At 38.2% G+C, this 17798-nt stretch overlaps 2 protein-coding genes across 9 annotated transcripts in view; one reads left to right on the top strand and one right to left on the bottom strand.

Moving 5' to 3' along the window:
• LOC124266842 (probable cytosolic oligopeptidase A) overlaps positions 1 to 6195 on the bottom strand; it is a 55287-nt gene extending 49092 nt beyond the window's left edge. The window contains 6 exon segments of the mRNA XM_046701651.1: positions 1153 to 1257; positions 1852 to 2009; positions 2143 to 2211; positions 3468 to 3607; positions 4448 to 4611; positions 6073 to 6195. Coding sequence (XP_046557607.1) covers positions 1153 to 1257; positions 1852 to 2009; positions 2143 to 2211; positions 3468 to 3607; positions 4448 to 4611; positions 6073 to 6173 — 737 coding nt within the window. The 5' untranslated portion in view covers positions 6174 to 6195.
• A 269-nt stretch (positions 6196 to 6464) lies between these two features.
• LOC124266840 (guanine nucleotide-binding protein subunit alpha-12-like) overlaps positions 6465 to 17798 on the top strand; it is a 43996-nt gene continuing 32662 nt past the window's right edge. For all 8 annotated transcript variants that reach the window (XM_046701645.1, XM_046701643.1, XM_046701646.1 and 5 more), the window contains exon 1: positions 6465 to 6957. In XM_046701645.1, coding sequence (XP_046557601.1) covers positions 6475 to 6957 — 483 coding nt within the window. In that variant the 5' untranslated portion in view covers positions 6465 to 6474. The remainder of the gene's footprint in view (positions 6958 to 17798) is intronic.

The following is a 17798-nucleotide window of genomic DNA, read 5'->3' as shown; positions in this document are numbered from 1 at the left end:
ACATGAGGCGCTTTCATTGAGTAAAACGTTTATTCCGCGCAGCTAGGAACGCTTTAAAGTAGGTGGCAGGTAGGTGCCGGCAAAACGAGCACCGAGAGGTCCAAGTACATGCTGAGTCGACCAGACAATCCGGGCAAGCAGGATTGGGGTCTTTAGCCGACTTCTGAGACTTGCACCGACTGCAGTAAACCCGTGGCATGAACTAACCACAGCAAACTGCAACAACAGTAAAACAATTATATAAGCCTAAATGGCAAGGGAAGGCCCACGTGCAAAACCACATAACTTTGGTATACACATGCTTACCAATATAAGAAAAGAAACGCCGACAACTTAACGCGACACTGAAGCGAAAAAACGGCGGGAAAAGCGGAATACGAAACTAAACGACAACAGTGAGCACACACTAGTAGCTTTGCATGTATGTGCCACGCCTAGCGACAGCCGCCATTACTGCCAAGCATGTGAAAACCTCTAGGAGGAGAAACACACAAAATATGACACAAAGAAAGAGAACAAGATACCTACAATGGTCTGACCAAAGAAGTACTTAATTCTGCCGAAGCGAAGCTGGATAAACAATGAGAGGCAAAACAAAGCAAAATAACACACCGCGAAGGCCGTACAGTGAGAAAAACATGCCAACGGTGAGTAGACTTCTCGTTTTATCATGGTAGAAGGATACAATAGGAAAACCTTACCGTAGCAAAACACAAAGAATACAGTAAGTAATGAAAACAGAAATATCCTATACACTTCAATACACGTCCAACTCACAGTGCGATAAAGGATAAAGTGACGTGTTCTCGTTGTCACATGACGGGATTGGGGCGTATGCTTTTGCTCGCCAGACGAGTTCGACATGCGTCACCAGTTTCATGATAGCATTCAACAAGGATACTTATCAATCACATTTCCAATCTTTGTATTGCATGAGCAAAGGTAATATGCACATTACCATGAGGTAAGGTAAGTTAAAATTATTACTTTGTATTTGAAGAAAACAAATATGCAACTGTGTCATTTTGTCATCCACTACCGGCTTTCACAGAGTCACCCTCCCAAAATATCTCTGGCTATAAAGACCATCCCCTAACCTTGCACTGAGTGCAAAGAAGAACTTGACCACTTTACTTCACATATTACACATACTTGTCTTCAGCCATTCTTGTAAGCAGAGACCGTGGCATGCTGTCCACAATTCCAAAGTTCTCAATGCGATGTCCAAATAGGCCTGCAGTCAGTTCAACCTTTTTGCTGGAAAGAAATCACAATTCAGGATTTAGTAGCTGAGGGTTGGCAACAAAAATAGGCTGTGTATGTGCCACATGGGCTTGTTGACTGCACAAAGGTAAATACAATCATAAAATGACAAAATAAAATACTGACCAAAACTTTGTTAAATGTTTCTAGTTGAGAAGGTATTAAAAAATCTGATCCCCAGTTAATTCTCTTCATAAGCACTTGGGAACCTGTTTTGTTCCATATTTCACCCTTGATTTTGTATACTGATTCACACAGTGCAGTTGTAATATTAGGGCAAAGTCTACTGTTTCAATCAATCTCTCAAAACTTCACACAAAACATCATGGTTATGCTTGTGTTTTACATCACTAGCTATGCTTCATACATGTCCATTTACTACATTTCTAAATGTCAAAACACAGGGATGGTATACTGTGAAGTTTACCAATGAGCCGAGCCATGAAGTCGCATGAAGTACATGTACCATTTGTAATATTTCAAAGGCACCTGAATTCAAACCATTGATGTTGATTTTACACAAAGTACTGACATTAGCTATATAATGACTTTGATCCCATCTCAGGAGAGCAGGTGCCCTAGACTCACCTGAAGACCAGCCTCTCTCTGTTTAGTCCCTGTAGGGCTGTGATGTTCTTCCACTTGTCTTTACCCTGGATGTCCACTCCCCGGGCATGTGACTCATACAGGTATAGATCCACCAGGCGGCGCTGTGTCTCTGTAAGGTTCACGTCCTGACCTAATTCCTGCATCAACACAGTCAGCATTTATTTCATTAAAAGAAATCCTTGTTAGGTTTAAGAATAATTAAGGGTTGGAAATAACACTGGAGCTATATATCTTAATATGATTTTATTCTTTGTGTATTTATTCACCTACCTTCACTGCATAATAAAGGTCTGCATTTTGGTGTCGGTCATGGTTGCAATAATTAACCTGGCGTGTCACCTGAAATATTGACACATACCATGGATAGAGATGTAGTTTCTCTCCAGTGGGACACAAGCCACTCATAAAGGTGTGCCAACTGTTGATCTATCATGAAACTTGGGGATTGTCATTTCACCAAGGTTAGCTATTAAGGATTTCCCTTCATTCTTGTTGAAATTAATGATACCCTTATTCATTACTAATACAAAGAATATTTTGAGTGAGTGAGTGAGTTTTGTTTGACGCCGTGCTCAGCAATATTCCAGTTATATGGCGGCGGTCTGTAAATAATCGAGTCTGGGCCATACAATCCAGTGATCAACAGCATGAGCATCAATCTGCTCAATTGGGAACCGATGACATGTGTCAACCAAGTCAGCGAGCCTGACCACCTGATCCTGTTAGTCGCCTCTTACAACAAGCATGGGTTACTGAAGCATGACCCGGACCTTCACGGGTCAAAGAATATTTTGTGAATCAGACTGTGCTTTCAACATGTTCATCACAACCACATGGTTTCATATTGTCTGATGTAGTGTTGTTAAAAAATAATATTAAAATCTTCAAATAACATGTACAATTTTTAACAGTACTAAGGAAAAAATACATAAAGAGAACACATACTCTTTATCATCAAAAGTGAACAAACAGAAATCTCTGGTCAGCCATCTTGTAAAATCTTCTTCAATGAGAGCAGATATGTCATTTTTATTTAAATAAAATAAAATACATAAAACTAGTCATTTGTATAGCGCCCTTTCCAAGAAAGATTGCTCAAGCCTTTTTCAAAGAGATGCATTTTGAGTTTTTGCTGGAAGGAACAGTGTGGTACAGTTCCTAATGTCCAGCGGGAGAGATTTCCACAGAACTGGCCCTACCAGTGAGTGAGTTTCAGTTTTATGCCGCTTTTAGCAATATTCCAGCAATATCACAGATGGGAACACCAGAAATGGGCTTCACATATTGTACCCATGTTGGGAATCAAACCCAGGTCTTCGGTGTGATGAGCGAACGCTTTATCCTTTAGGCTACCCAACCGCTCCTGATTTTTCTTGAATTGTTCTGACACTATAACAACACACCACATAGCTGTTAACATCATCATAAAAGCAGGGACACCAGAAATAGGATTTACATATTGTATCCATGTGGTTCATCATACCTGGATCTTCGGCATGATGAGTGAACCCTTAAAGCACCCGGATATCCCTGTTCTAAAAGGTAAGTGGTATAACTTGATAGTGATAGGATTATCTCCCTTGCTGTCTACTTACCCTTCTGTAGGCATCATTGTAACCTTTGTCCTTCTGAACCCTGCACAGAATTCTGAATGTTCTGTATGCATAGTTCAGTGGAACTTCTAGTTGCTCCACTGTATTGAACACACCATCAAAGGTCTTCTCAACCTTGGGATCTGTGAATTAGAATTAACAATACCTGAATAATTGTTTGATCATCATTCTCTAAGTTGGTGAGTAAATAGCAAAGCATACAAATTTATGGATAACAACTTCTTGTCAATTGCATATAGAGACATTTTGATGTAGATTCTTATACCGTTATCCAGCCATCACTTTTTGTTCTATTCAATAAACAAGAAGTTGTTATCCATAAAGTACAATGCTTCGTTAATACTGGCTGACTGACTGAGTTTAGTTTTACGCCGCTTTTAGCAATATTTCAGCAATATCACGGCGGAGGACACCAGAAATGGGCTTAACACATTGTGCCCATGTGGGGAATCGAACCCGGGTCTTCGGCGTGACGAGCGGACGCTTTAACCACTAGGCTACCCCACCGCCCCTCGTTAATACAGGAATAATCTAGATGCACAGAAGTATCTTCCATGAGATATGCTTGCTATCAAATTTACACACTGCTGCCATATAGTGGATTATTGCTGAGTGCAGCGTTCAACAACAAACAAGCAAACAAACAAAAAAAGACATAAAAGTACAAAAAACACACCTTTTCTGATTTCAAGATACAGTTGATTATGCATTTTCATGGTGTTTAAGTATAAAACATTAACCTTAATTTGTTACGTAGGTGAGTGAACAATAACACTAATGAGTGAAATTATATATGTACCATCTGTAATGCCTTCAACAACTAATGATGTCATCTTTAATAATTAGCCAAAGTGCCTTGACATGACAGCAAACTACAATGAATACTATGGACTACATCACAAACATAACATAAAGATAAATAAGATAATACATAGAAATTATGGCATTTCTTGGGCATATACCTTGTAAATTTTCAATGTGAATGGACAAATTTGTATCATGATCTATGGACAACTTGGAACAGCCTGTAATGCAGCGGTTAGGATTGATAGCAGAGAACTTTGGAAGGTCTGCAAGTCGCAGCAGCGGGTTGGTTTCTGGTGTGTCAGGTGGCACCTCTGGCAACCTGCAATATACATGTATATGTGAACTAATTTACTATTAAAACAATTAGAAACATATTTCAAGACATGGCTTCCATCAATGAAAATTTCTCTATTTATAATAGCAACTGCAAAAAACAGCCATATATCGTGACTAAGATTCAAGAAACAATACTAACAGTGTATCACAATAAATAAAACCAAGGTTTGATGAAGAATTGTCATAACTTGTGCATAAAAGAAAATATAAGTAGCATCATAAAAATCCTATAACATGTCTGATTGAGATATGAAACAAGATTTCATTGCCTACTAGTTGTGTTTATATGGATACACCAAGCTGCTAATTAAGCAAAACATCTGACAGATAGTCTAATTAGTGCAACATTAAGTTGAATTCTTATTTCAAAAATAACACTGATTAAAAGTCATCCATGTATAAATACTCAGTGACCTGAACCATCGGTGAATGAATACTCATCAGAAAGAAACTCCACTTCACAGTCTAGTGGCTATATCTAGTAAAGATCTAGACAAAGTAACAAGTGTGCAGCATAAAATGGGATGATTGGTCTTCCTATAGTACTGAGCAGTATCTAATTGTTAGTTGTTCTATACATTGTTCAATAAACTCTGAGGTAATACATCAATGAAGTGTTGTTTTCTGTAATTGTACCCCAGATCTACATTGTCTCTTAATGTTTGCATCTATCTTACGTGTATAATGTCAATGTTTTTTTCTGTAGTGTTAGAATATCTAGTATTACTGGCTTGCCTAAATTCATAATGCGACTTACTGGTAGAAAAGATAAGATAGTGGGTAGCTTACTTGCATTTTGTAGTAGTTATTTTATGATTGAGTAAACATTGATTTGAATAGTTGTATGTAAATCGAGACCTGTGATAAATAACATGAACTATCAGCACACTGATCAGTACCAGGCACATTGATAAGGCATGTCACACATGGTGTCAACCAATTTCCATTAGTTGGCTCTCACGAACATGGCACACCTTGAGACATATTCTGACCTGTTTTCTGGATGTGAATCATGTGGGACCGATATTTAATGTAAAGTGTTTGTTAAGTGTGATTCAAATTTCGTTTTAACAACTATAAACACAATATCTTTGCAAATTTCCAAAACTGTAAACCTAGGACTTTACAGATAAGGGAATTTGTTGAATTTACTTACTAAAAAATTAGAATATACTGTACACTAAACTATTTCTGTAGTGAAGAAACATTTAGTCATATATTATTTATCTGCATCTCTGTTTTGTCTGTATGAAAAGAAACGGTAATAATAATTTGAGGGCTATAACAAAATAAATGATTATGAAATCATCCTCTTCTCATGATATAGGATTCCTCATCTAACGTTAAGCTAGTTTTAAGATAATCACAAAACTGGAATCAACTTTAAATGATTTAATCGACATCAGTCATTTTAATTAAATAGTGCATTTATGTAAACACTCACGTTACATAATACTGTCCACTCGCATATCTAACGTGAGCTTTTATTAATCGACATTGCATGCGAAGTTTCCATGCACGACCTCGAACCATGGAGGTCGCCATCTTGGGTATATAAGAGTTATTTGCCCTTGGAAACTGGCCGGAGCGTGTTTTATCCGACTTACAAATGAACTGTGTGTGTGCTCTATGGAAAATAGAAAAGGGGAATAACTGCAGTTGTGTCCATAATAATCATTTTATTACAAATCTCAAATTTACGCTGATGAGCTATCATGGTTAGCAACAATTCATATATGTATGTCACTTACCATCTTAATATTTCTAAGAACTTTTAAAAGCAATACGTTTAACATTTGTTGCAGCAGTGGCTTCAATATAACCGGAAGTTTTGACATGTGACGTCATGGGTGGGGTGAACACCAAAATGGCGGAGTTGGTCATGTCATGTTGTATGAGTGACCACGAGAAATCACAACGAATACGAAGTCATGAGATCGACAAAAAATTAATGAAGGATCGGTTGACATTCAGGAGAACAGTGAGGCTTTTGTTACTGGGTGCCGGAGAGAGTGGAAAGAGTACTTTCCTAAAGCAGATGAGGATTATCCACGGACTGGATTTCGACGATGAAGCGCTACGGGAATACCAGAGTGTGATATACAACAACATTGTAAAGGGCATGCGTGTTTTGATCGATGCCAGGGACAAACTAGGCATTCCTTTTGGAAGTGAAGAAAGTGTTAAACATGCAAATTTTGTTTTCAGTTATGATGGAGTTAAAAAATTAGACGAGAGAACATTTCTACAGTATGTGGAACCAATGAGAATATTATGGCAAGACAGCGGGATAAAAGGGGCGTTCGACAGACGGAGAGAATTTCAACTTGTAAGTATGAATTAAACTTTATGTTTCAATTGTTAGGATTTGAAAAAGAGTACGGGATACTTTGAAAATATGTGAATTTGACATGAGAAAATGGGATCAGATAGTGTGACATCAGACCACAGTGATTTGGTGTTCATACTGTCTTCCACTAATTTGCCTGGTCCAGACATCGGGTGGAAATAACTTTTAAAATGCTAGTGTACTCTGGTACAGTGGCACATATAAAATCACTTGCCCTGATAATTTTTCCACTATACTGGCCGATTTTCTAGTTGATTTTTTAAATAAACAGCATAATTGACATTGGAAAGTCAACTGGACACCGGTACAGTGTGATATACAAATTTGCTTGCCCGACAGAAAAAACACACTGGACTGGGGCGTCGGGCAATGGGTTATTTCCACTCCTGAGACATACAAATCTACAGGCCACAAGGAAAACTTTCATATATTGTGGAGATCATCCTAGTCTGGATATATCATTCAGAGGTGTTATTGGTCAGATGGACAGTTTCTCAGATAACAATACTGCCAAGTGAAACAAAACAGTAGTAGTGACAGTGAATTTGATAACAGTGTTTGATTGTAACCCCAAAGTGTTGGTTTGTGGCATATGATACTGCCAACATATTTACTCATACTGACATTGTAAACATCATTTATTCATTTGATTTCTTCTTACACCAAATTCAGATATCCTATGTGATACCTGAAACCCTAGTCTGTCATACAGACCGTAAAACAAATGTATCCAAGAAAGCCCATGCAAGTCTAGAATATGTGGCAAGTCTAGATTTTCAGGATTTTCACAGATTTCCACATTTTCAGTTTCTTAAAATGAAGAAAGTCTCAGGGCTCTTCTTTCATTATATTATAGGACCGCCTCCGTGGTGTAGTGGTTAGAGCGTCCGCCCGCGGAGAACTGAAGGTCGCGGGTTCGGTCAGGGTGTTTGAACCCCCCCTTTTGAAAATAACTTAAGATCACATTGAAGATTATTTTTTTTGCGTTGGCAGAGCCAATGGGGGGTATTTAAACTAAGTGGTCGTTTTTAAATGTTTTCACTGACACATGCACATAATGTGATTTAATGAATTTTTTTTACTCTTGTATGGATGTGTAAGCAGTGATTAAAATTATGGGGGTCTTTGAGTTTTGTTCCTAAAATACTTGAATATATGACCATTGAATCTGTATCTGTCAGCATGTTTGACAGTGGGGTATGGCAATGACCCTTGACTTTCTTGAACAATGATTTTAACTATGATAAGAGAGTTCAGCAGTCAGAATCTGTACTTCTGATTCCTGCATCTCAGCTAGTCTGTCTCACAGTCTCTGAACCATATTATTTTCCCTACAGTCTAGCCCTCCCTGCACTGCCAAAGCCCTACAGTAAATGGAGCAAGTCTAGATTTCCCCTGGTTCTGGTCTCCCTTGGGTTCCTTTTCAATTTAAATGGGTTTATATGTTACAATCAAAATTATATAATCAGAGACTAAGCGTTAGTCTACACCTCTGCAATCCTTCAGCTCTAGCTGGACAGATATTTTGTTATGGACACTGTAGTGTTTCTAGGACAACCTTATCTAATCAGTAGCCCCACACTTCATCAGTGTCAACCTGCTGGAACAGTCCAGACATCAGTTGAGGGAACTGAGATTGAGTCTGAATACATTTCATAGCTGACAGGTCTGTTATACTCATGATGGACTGTACATTTTGTCTAGTATTGGACCATACATGTTGTCTGGTCATGATCTGTTGTGCCTCAGAAGCAGGCCACCAAATTGTTATCTTTAATTCCCAGGATTGGGAAAGGGGTCCTGAATTTTGTATGGAGACTAAATATTTTTACAGTTATTGCTTCAAGATCAGATGTTCTAGTAATTAAAACTGTCAGCAATAATAGATGCTAAAACAATTATGCTACAACACTGTTTTTTTTGTGATTGAATGTCTCAGAATTTTCTGGGACAGTATATTTTATCGATAAAATTTTATCGATTTTCTTGAATCCCACTCATAACATGTGACATCACATGCAAGTGCAAAATTTATGAACGCAACCAATAGTTTCTTCAATGACTCTGTCAGCTATAGATAATCAATAAGTTGTTTACGTATGAATGATAACATATTGCTTCTTGTGGTTTGTCATAGCACACATTCAATGTGAACTGTATTATGTCAACAAGCATGACAAGTCGGTCGTGTTGTATTGTTATCTCGGACATAATTTCCTCACTTGCTGACTGTCACTCGTCTGATCTTTACAGCTGTCGTGGTTGAATACACACTTATGTCTACATGTACAGTGATATCACTAAATAAAGTATGTGATAACTTGTCGTTGAAACTGAAAATGCAGTCATGGTTCAAGACACACTAGATTCTACATATATGGTCAGGGTGTGTTGTCTGATACACACGCCTATCTAATATCAGGAAATACTGTTACACTAAAGTATGTGATAACTTATCGCTGAAAATGTTGTCATGGTTGAAAACACACTAGATTCTACATATACGGTCAGGGTGTGTTTTCTGCTACTCAAGGCTATCTGATATCAGGAAATACTGTCACACAAAAGTATAAGGAACTGATAGAGTGTTATCATTGAAATAGAAAGTGTTACCTGTGTTGTAGGTTACGACCCCTGTTGAGGCAACAAACTATAATGATACCCAATCATGAAACCCACTGTACTGCTTGAAGTGATCTCTCTTTATTTGTTTTCTTCAACGTCTCAGTAAGCAATATTTCAGCTGTTTTATCTCAGTTTGTATATAATCAAGTCTAGGTCCAGATAATCCAGTGATGGACATCATGAACATGGATGTACAGAATTAGATAACAGTGACATACATGTATTAACAAGTTCTGCTTTTCGGATCACCTGATCCTGTTAGTTGCATCTTATGACAAGCATTTGTTGCTGAAAACCAATTATGATCCAGATCTTGGTGACTGAGTATTTCAGTATTGTTTCGTATGTCTGGTATAAGATTATTTATTGACAAGCAGCTTTCATGGTTTTGCTCAAATCTTTTTTAGTATTTAACTCTTTCAACACCAGTCAACCAGAGGCATTTACTGCCATGACACCGAGTTCCCAGAGACTCTGAGGTCATAGATGAAGCCTATGTTTATGAAGGAAATTATAAGCTTGCAAAACGTTATTGCTACTACATCCCATACACCATTTAAAAGATCTAATCCTAATGTTGATAAATATGAAGTTTATTTTTATAATATTATTCAAATAATACAACTACAACTTAAATAAAATTATTTTGAATGAAAATGCAAGCTTACATTTATAACGTCCAGATAAACCACGAAAGAAGCAAAAACTAAGGCGATTTTTTTCCATTTGTGACATGTCATAACATGCCCGTGCCTTTTTCTTTTATATTTTCACTTTTACGTAATCAGAAAATTATTATAAAAAGATTTCTTAAATAATATGTATGGTCGCCTTTATTTCCGATATATCTGTGGCTTTCCGCCGGTAACATGACATAACAACGGAAAATACCTCCGCTTTCAAGCTTCAGATGAATAACATGGGAGGCTTAATCGCTTGATGCCGGTATCGCTCGAAAAGCTCTGAACATCAACAACATCACTGAACCCTTGCCGAGTATTTTCACAGTTGTAAGAAGCGATTTTATTGGATAAAAATTGGTTTCTAATGACGCTTTTCGCTACAGTCTGCTATAAGGGTCGTGATTGGTCAAAATCAGACACGCGACCTAAGGCAGCCAATCATATTACGGCAATGGATACCGCCTCGTGAAACGCAAATTTTTTAGATTTAGACGAAAGTTTTGGGTAAAATAATGCTATTCTGAACATATTAAGCAAGAAATCGCTACATATAATGTGAAATTATGGGACTTATTGGACGATCGCGGCTAGGTTATGACCTGTGACAAAAATGCTTCATGCATATATTTTCGCATTAAACATCGTGGTCCGAAGTGAAGATTGAGGCGGCGAGCCGAGATGTCACTTGTTAGTGATTTGACTTGCATTACATGATCGCACAAAAAGATGGAAAAGTAATTTTATATGTACGCTTGACAACTTTTATGAATGCTGTTGTTGATTTTATTCATTAGTTTATTCTATTTATTTAATCATTTCCTCGAAACATCGCTACTTTGCTCTTTGACAATGTTATTGTGGACCCGCTCCCGAAGCATGTGTCAGAGAATCGTTGTTTTCAATTACATTGCGAAAAATAGTTTATAATTTTAATTCTGCCGATAATATATGATCAATTGAAATTTAATAAGTGTTTCCAGACATTGTGAAATGTGATGGATTTAATATATGAATCATAAGTCAGGTAAGTTCCTAAAATTATGTCTCATTTTGACGTGACTACTGCCTGGCCGCTTAAGCGGCCTCCGGTGTCTGGGGACTCATAACGTTGTGGCCGCTTAAGCGGCCTGCGGTGTTGAAAGGGTTAAACAAGGTTCTCTGATATAGACTTTGTAAAAGATGATTCTTGCCTTGATTGTTGATGACCATTCCGCATTGGGTAAACAGTGTGAAGGATTAATAACTATTCATCATGATATGGGATATATATGCTATCATTTGTTCACAATGCATTTAGATTTAATTGTTACATTATTTTCCCCATGCACTGTGATATAAATATGAACATCTATTTACAATGCCCTGTGATGTCTGAACATCTATTCACATCGGTTGGAACTACAATATGATGTGTCTGTAAACAAGGAGCATGGGTGCCCCAGTCATCGACATGGTCTAATGTTTTAAGCTGGCATTAAGATAATCTTGGTAATTCACTCACAAAATGTATCACTCACCATATGGCTATGGTATTATGTAAGTGTGGGGCAGCCTAGTGGTTAAAGCGTTCGCTCATCATGCCGAAGATCTAGGTTCGATTTTCCACATGGGTACACTGTGTGAAGCCCATTTCTGGTGTCCCCACCAGGATATTGCTGGAATATTGCTAAAAGCGGCATAAAACACAACTCACTCAATCACTCACTATTATGTAAGTGTCAACATATATTCGCAAAAAACTATGGAACGTGGACCCCTATTTCCCATACAAATGAAGTCTGCAGTGTGGACGTATCTCAACAATAGTAATCATGTCTACAAAGTTTGTGCTATTTGGAAACGGAAACTTTGATTTATATCCTTGATGAGGTGTTTTTCTGCAGCCATCACATGATGACATTTACCACATGGTAGGCAGATTATGAGGTTGAATCTAATCAGTTTACCACAGTGCAGTGTTGGCCTTGTCAGCCTAGGGAATGGACAGAGACCACTGGGAGATTTGCATTATGTTTAATCTGCATCCATGACATGCAACTGCCTGGCTTACATTTGAGAGACTGAAAACATACATGCTGTCAATTAGATCAAAGAAAATATTTGTGTTGAGCAGTGTCTCCATGTCAGCATGATCTGGTCTGGATTGAGAATGGGATCACTTTATTTATACACCAGGACTTTACAGCTTGCAAATAAGTTTTGTTTTAGATAAAAGTGTTATATTTGTCAGTTTGATTAGCTGTTTCAGATATTGAAACGGTCTGATTATGTGTGTGAGTGAGTTGGGTTTATCTCTGTTATTAGCATTACTTGTACCATGCGGTGCACTTGTAAGGAACAAACAGTGGATATTTTACACATCTGTGAGCCCATGCTTGGATTCAGGGTTAAAAATGGCACAATGGGTCATTGTTTATAATGATGTCCATGTAATGAATCTTCTGGGCCACACTTGTTTACATGTTAGCTATTACTGAGTGCAGGGTTGAATCATACACGTGCACATGCACACCAGACATGCACAAACATACTCATACAAACACATACACATGTTTACGCACATGCACACGTTTATGCACTTCACACATTCACTCACATACACACATGCACTCACATACACACATGCACACACTAACACAGTCACACTAGTGTGTCCCAACAACATTAGAGACTAGCACCCATTGCACATTTCAGTGTATTTTATGGAGATTTGTCAACTCGGCATATAAGACATTAAAGGTATTTGACTATACTGTGGCTCCCAACTTGTGGCTGTAGCTGCGGACTCATATACATGTATAAATGTTGCATATTCTGAGCACTGTTAAGTATTTGCACATGGTCAGCTTTTCTTAAGGTCTCACAACTTGTGAAATGCAATACCTTAAGCGATTATGGAATGCGCATTATGTTATTCATTTCATGCAATGTTTGTTGTACACTCACAACTTGATATCCCTATGGGAAATCACAGAGAGAATTCAGATAGGAAATTAGAGCATAGAACTAAAACCAAAAACTGTTCTATGGCCCTCTGCAAATATCATACATGGCTTACAACATTTCTTTTTGCTTTATAAAATAAGCACACTTTTTCTTTTGAATGCAAGAGGTCGATGCGGGAATAACTCCATTTCATGTGTGTTAATTGGGGACTCTGCTCCACTTTCTTTAGAGATTGATAGATAATTGAAAGTTCAGTAAGTGTTCAAGCAACTGGGCCCTTTTACACAGTGCCCATCTTAAAGGTCCACTGTCTTTAGTACATTGTGCAGTGGATGAAGTTAAAAATTAAGTATCAAATGAAATAGCTTAATATTGAATGATTTTGTTAGTGGTTTAACACCACTAGCGTTATTCCAGATATATGGCAGGGTTGAATGAAACAGATATCATTAATTTACTCAATAAATCTTATAATTCCATGTTATTAAACACATCAATCATACTCAGATTTTCTTCATGTTATGCCAGCAGTGATGTTTGTTGCAGCTTTACACTTACAGATTTATGTGTGTCAGATTTATAACTGATTCTCATTGTCATGGAGGTAATTTCTCAGACATAGCATCATTGCTCAACTTATTACACCATTGAAGTTAGTAGCACTATTGAGGAGATAAACATACAGCTTGTTGGAGTCTTGGCCATGCAGTCAGTGAGCCAGTGACCTGGTTAGGCCATCCCTTCCCCCTGCACATCCTGCTGGTTCAGAAGGTACACACAGTATTCAGTCTGCTTGTTCAGCAGCCTTCATACTGGCATGTAATTGACCCACTTCTTACAAGACATGAATGGCCAGTTGGATTCAGTATTAAACTGAACATCTTGAAGACAGTGTTGTAATAGCAGATGCTGTGCAGTGAGCATGACATCACAGCTTATATTACCTGATGTATTAGAATTTGGTGTAAGGTTGCAGTGTCCTGAATGTTTAATGAATGATATCTGCAGAAAGCCAAGGTGTTATTATATTGATTTAAAATTATATGTATGTTTTCTTCCTGCAAGTCTTCCAGGGCTGAACATGTTCATTGTTAAACACACAATAGACTGCATTATGTTTGCTAGACCTCATTGTTTCCACAAAGCTGTTTCCATCAGCATTATGACTATCATAGTTCTCATACTACCTAACTGATAATTGCGACATGATGATCGCTTAGTGGAATTGAATTAGTTCATGCCTCAATTTCACATATCAGTTTAAAAAATTAAGCTTGAAAGTCCAGGAGAGTCCAGGGTAGTAGTGGTTAAAGTCACAGTCTGTTCCCGGGTTCGATTCAAGTGGGCAAAATATGTAAATTTCTGGTGTCCCCACTGCCGTGATATTGCTGGAATATTGCTAAAAGCGGTGTAAAATCAAACTCACTCACTCACTCACTCACTTGAAAGTCCAGCAGTTCTAGTCACAGTCTGTTCAAGTAAAATATTAAATGATAGTCTAGATGTAATTTTATTCACAATGCTTTAGGAACAAACCTCAAGCACCTTCTCCCTTAACTTTACCATGCTGTGTCCCAATTTTTTCACTGGTAGAAGTACTTCTGAATGGCAAAAGCATCAGCCCCACTGATTACAACTTCATACAGTTAGAAAGCCTTGAAGTTCCTTTGATTGATGGTGATAGGCTCTGTTTTCTATTAGGCATCTTGTCTCTCATTAGGTGGTGTAATGATGGGATCAGAATATTCCAAATTTAGATTTGTACGCTATGCTGAGTATAATGAGCAGATTGATGATATTGTTGAATGCAGAATGCATTCATTTCAAGCATCAGTGTTTTGTGGAACAGCGTTCCCCTGCACTGCTTCTCATTCCTCCCTCCCTTCCTACTCCTCCCCCCCACTCCTCTCCCCCTTCCTCAACACACAAACACACCATCTACAACAGCTTTAGATGGGTCTAGGTATCCACACTTGGGAAGTTATTTAAAGGAGAACAATTATTTGAGGTCTTTTCAGCTTTTTGGTTTAGTTATTATCACATTAGCCTAATTGCATGTCTAAAAGGTAAAAGTGTATGACTGGCATGCACTCTGTTTGCAGTGTCATTAGACAGCACTGCATTCCTGGTGTGAGTTGGAGCTGTCTAGGGGACCTGTTCTACCAAGTTATCTCAGCGCTGTTAGTTTTGCTATCGTAGGTCCATCCTACTGCAAGAATTAGGTTCTGTGTGTGTAGTATGGGGAAGTATCCCGTTTTCTATGAAGTAATACTAATAGAAACTGCAAAATTGTTTCTTCATCATGTCACTAGCAGATTGATTGTGATCTAATATGGTATTTAATTTTCTTTAGGCATGGTGAGTTGTATCCCTTTGGTGTGTCAGGGATGTCTGAATCCTTGCATCCATTGTGTTTTGGCTACCCTTTTTTTGTGTGTTCGATCATAGTGTTTAACATGTAGGACCTGTATTCTTTGTTTACTTAAGGCACAATAACTGAAAATTAGACTCACTTATCTTAGACCTGGGCCCCGTTTCACAAAGCTCTTGTAAGCCTAAGATCTTGTAACTTTTCTCGTAGCATTCATACTTCCTATACTGTAACATTGACTTACGATAGGCATAGTGTTACGAGAGCTTTGTGAAATGGGGCCCTGAAGGGAAGATTCCTGAGGGTTCCTTCAGAAGATTCTGTTCCTATCTACAGCTGAATGGTACAACATTGTTGACATTCCACTCTCTTACCTAGTGCCCTAGTCTCACAAAACACTAATAATTGCCACAAGCAGAATATTTCCAAACACTTTCACCACATCCCAAACTACTTATACAGTTGTCTTAAAACTTGAGGATTTTCTTGAGTTGTAGAGCTTGTTTAGTATTCTCTAGAGTGGAGTAGACCAGTGGCAAGGTAATACTCTCAGTAAACTGACAAGACCAGCCCAACAGCCATATCCCCACTAGATCAAAGTGGATGATGTTTATGATAGATTATCTCACCATGTAGTTTTATCATGGATAGTTGGGCTGTGCTGTGAGATATGAACTAAACTGGGGCTGGGGTGGGAGACTGACAGTGCAACCACATCCTATATTGACTCAGATACCTCTGTTTGCCGAACTCACGAGACGTTCTTTAAATCTCCAGCTCATCAGTTTGATTCCTGTCAGTGTTGACCTTGTAAGCACTGTTGAGGGAGGAGACCTGTGTGGTGCTTCCTGCCTTACGCTTTCTAAGATATCAGGTTGTGGAGACTCGTTAACTCACCTGACTGGTTACCTAGGTATACACTTGTCTGTATTGTTGTAGTGTTCTTACTTTCCAGAAATTGTATTTTCAAGTGGACTTAACAGAAACTGGATTATTGTTAAAAGATAAATTATATGCAGTTGCCTGAATAAGAAAAAGAGTTCTGATTAAGTATGCAATTTCTTTTGAATACATTTTTACTCATTCGGTTTATTCAAGGGCACAGGAATGTGAAGGAACTGATAAGTTTCAGCCAGGTCTATTACTGGCTTGTGTATATTTGCAGTAATTGCATTCAGAAATAGTATACAAGACAGATTGCTGCCCACTGCAGCAGACCTGGAACCCATCAACTGTGCACCACTACACAATGTCGGGGTTGTTGCGAGTCATGGGAATCATCTGTTTCTCGGTGTAGTTGTCATTTTCTTGGCATTCGAATTAAAAAATGCAAAATTCCACTTGTTGCAAGATTCAGGAAACATGCATGTATTCAACATGCAGGTCGATCCATCCATGCCAGTTTGTTTCAGCCTCGTTCCAGTCATTATCTTGAAATGATGACAACCCTAAGGTTTGCCAAATGGAAGGTTTCTCAGGGAGCTATCTGGACTGCTGCCACAAAAAATATCACTAGTTCTAAAAAGAAAATTTACAAGACAACTACAGAGCACAAATGATTAGTTTTCAACACTTTATGTATATTTCACATCTGTGCAGAGTTCCGTTGCTAGGGCAAATACTGTTTGGACCCGATAATGCTGCTTATTAGATTTGTCAGCACCATATCCTTGCTCATGGATTTCATCAAAGTGGTCAATGTCAACACTTCCATCAATTCAGGCTAACCTCTGGCATCAACTGGACCCAATATAGTAGGACTAAAATACTGTTCAACCCAACTCATTCATTTTTAGTTGGTAAAATAACCCAGCAATATACCGGTATACACCTTCAGTCTCTTAGACATGTCAAAGCAGGTACCTATATATTTCTTGACACTACCACTTTGCAAGGGCCATGTTGTGTCTATATTTGGAGTACAGTGAGCCTGAAACCCTATGCCTTTCAAATAGTCGGGGTCGAACAGTTTCTGAATAGTACTAATGCGTAGCCTCTGACAATATATATTTTTGATAGAAACAAATAATTCCTTTTAAATAAAACAGGAGCCCTTGTGAGATAGGGGATTCCTGACCGAAGGAAATCTAGACTTACTTCATTCAGGGCTTTAGCATTGTAGAAAAGTCTGGGCAGAAGGGAAAATAATGTGGTTCAGGGGCTGTGAGACAGACAAGGTACAAGGGCAAGATAAG

Source organism: Haliotis rubra, unplaced genomic scaffold (genome assembly GCF_003918875.1).
Source record: "Haliotis rubra isolate DU_JTF1 unplaced genomic scaffold, ASM391887v1 Scf1281, whole genome shotgun sequence".
Taxonomy (NCBI): Eukaryota; Metazoa; Mollusca; class Gastropoda; order Lepetellida; family Haliotidae; genus Haliotis; species Haliotis rubra.
This window is presented reverse-complemented; position numbering and strand designations above follow the sequence as displayed.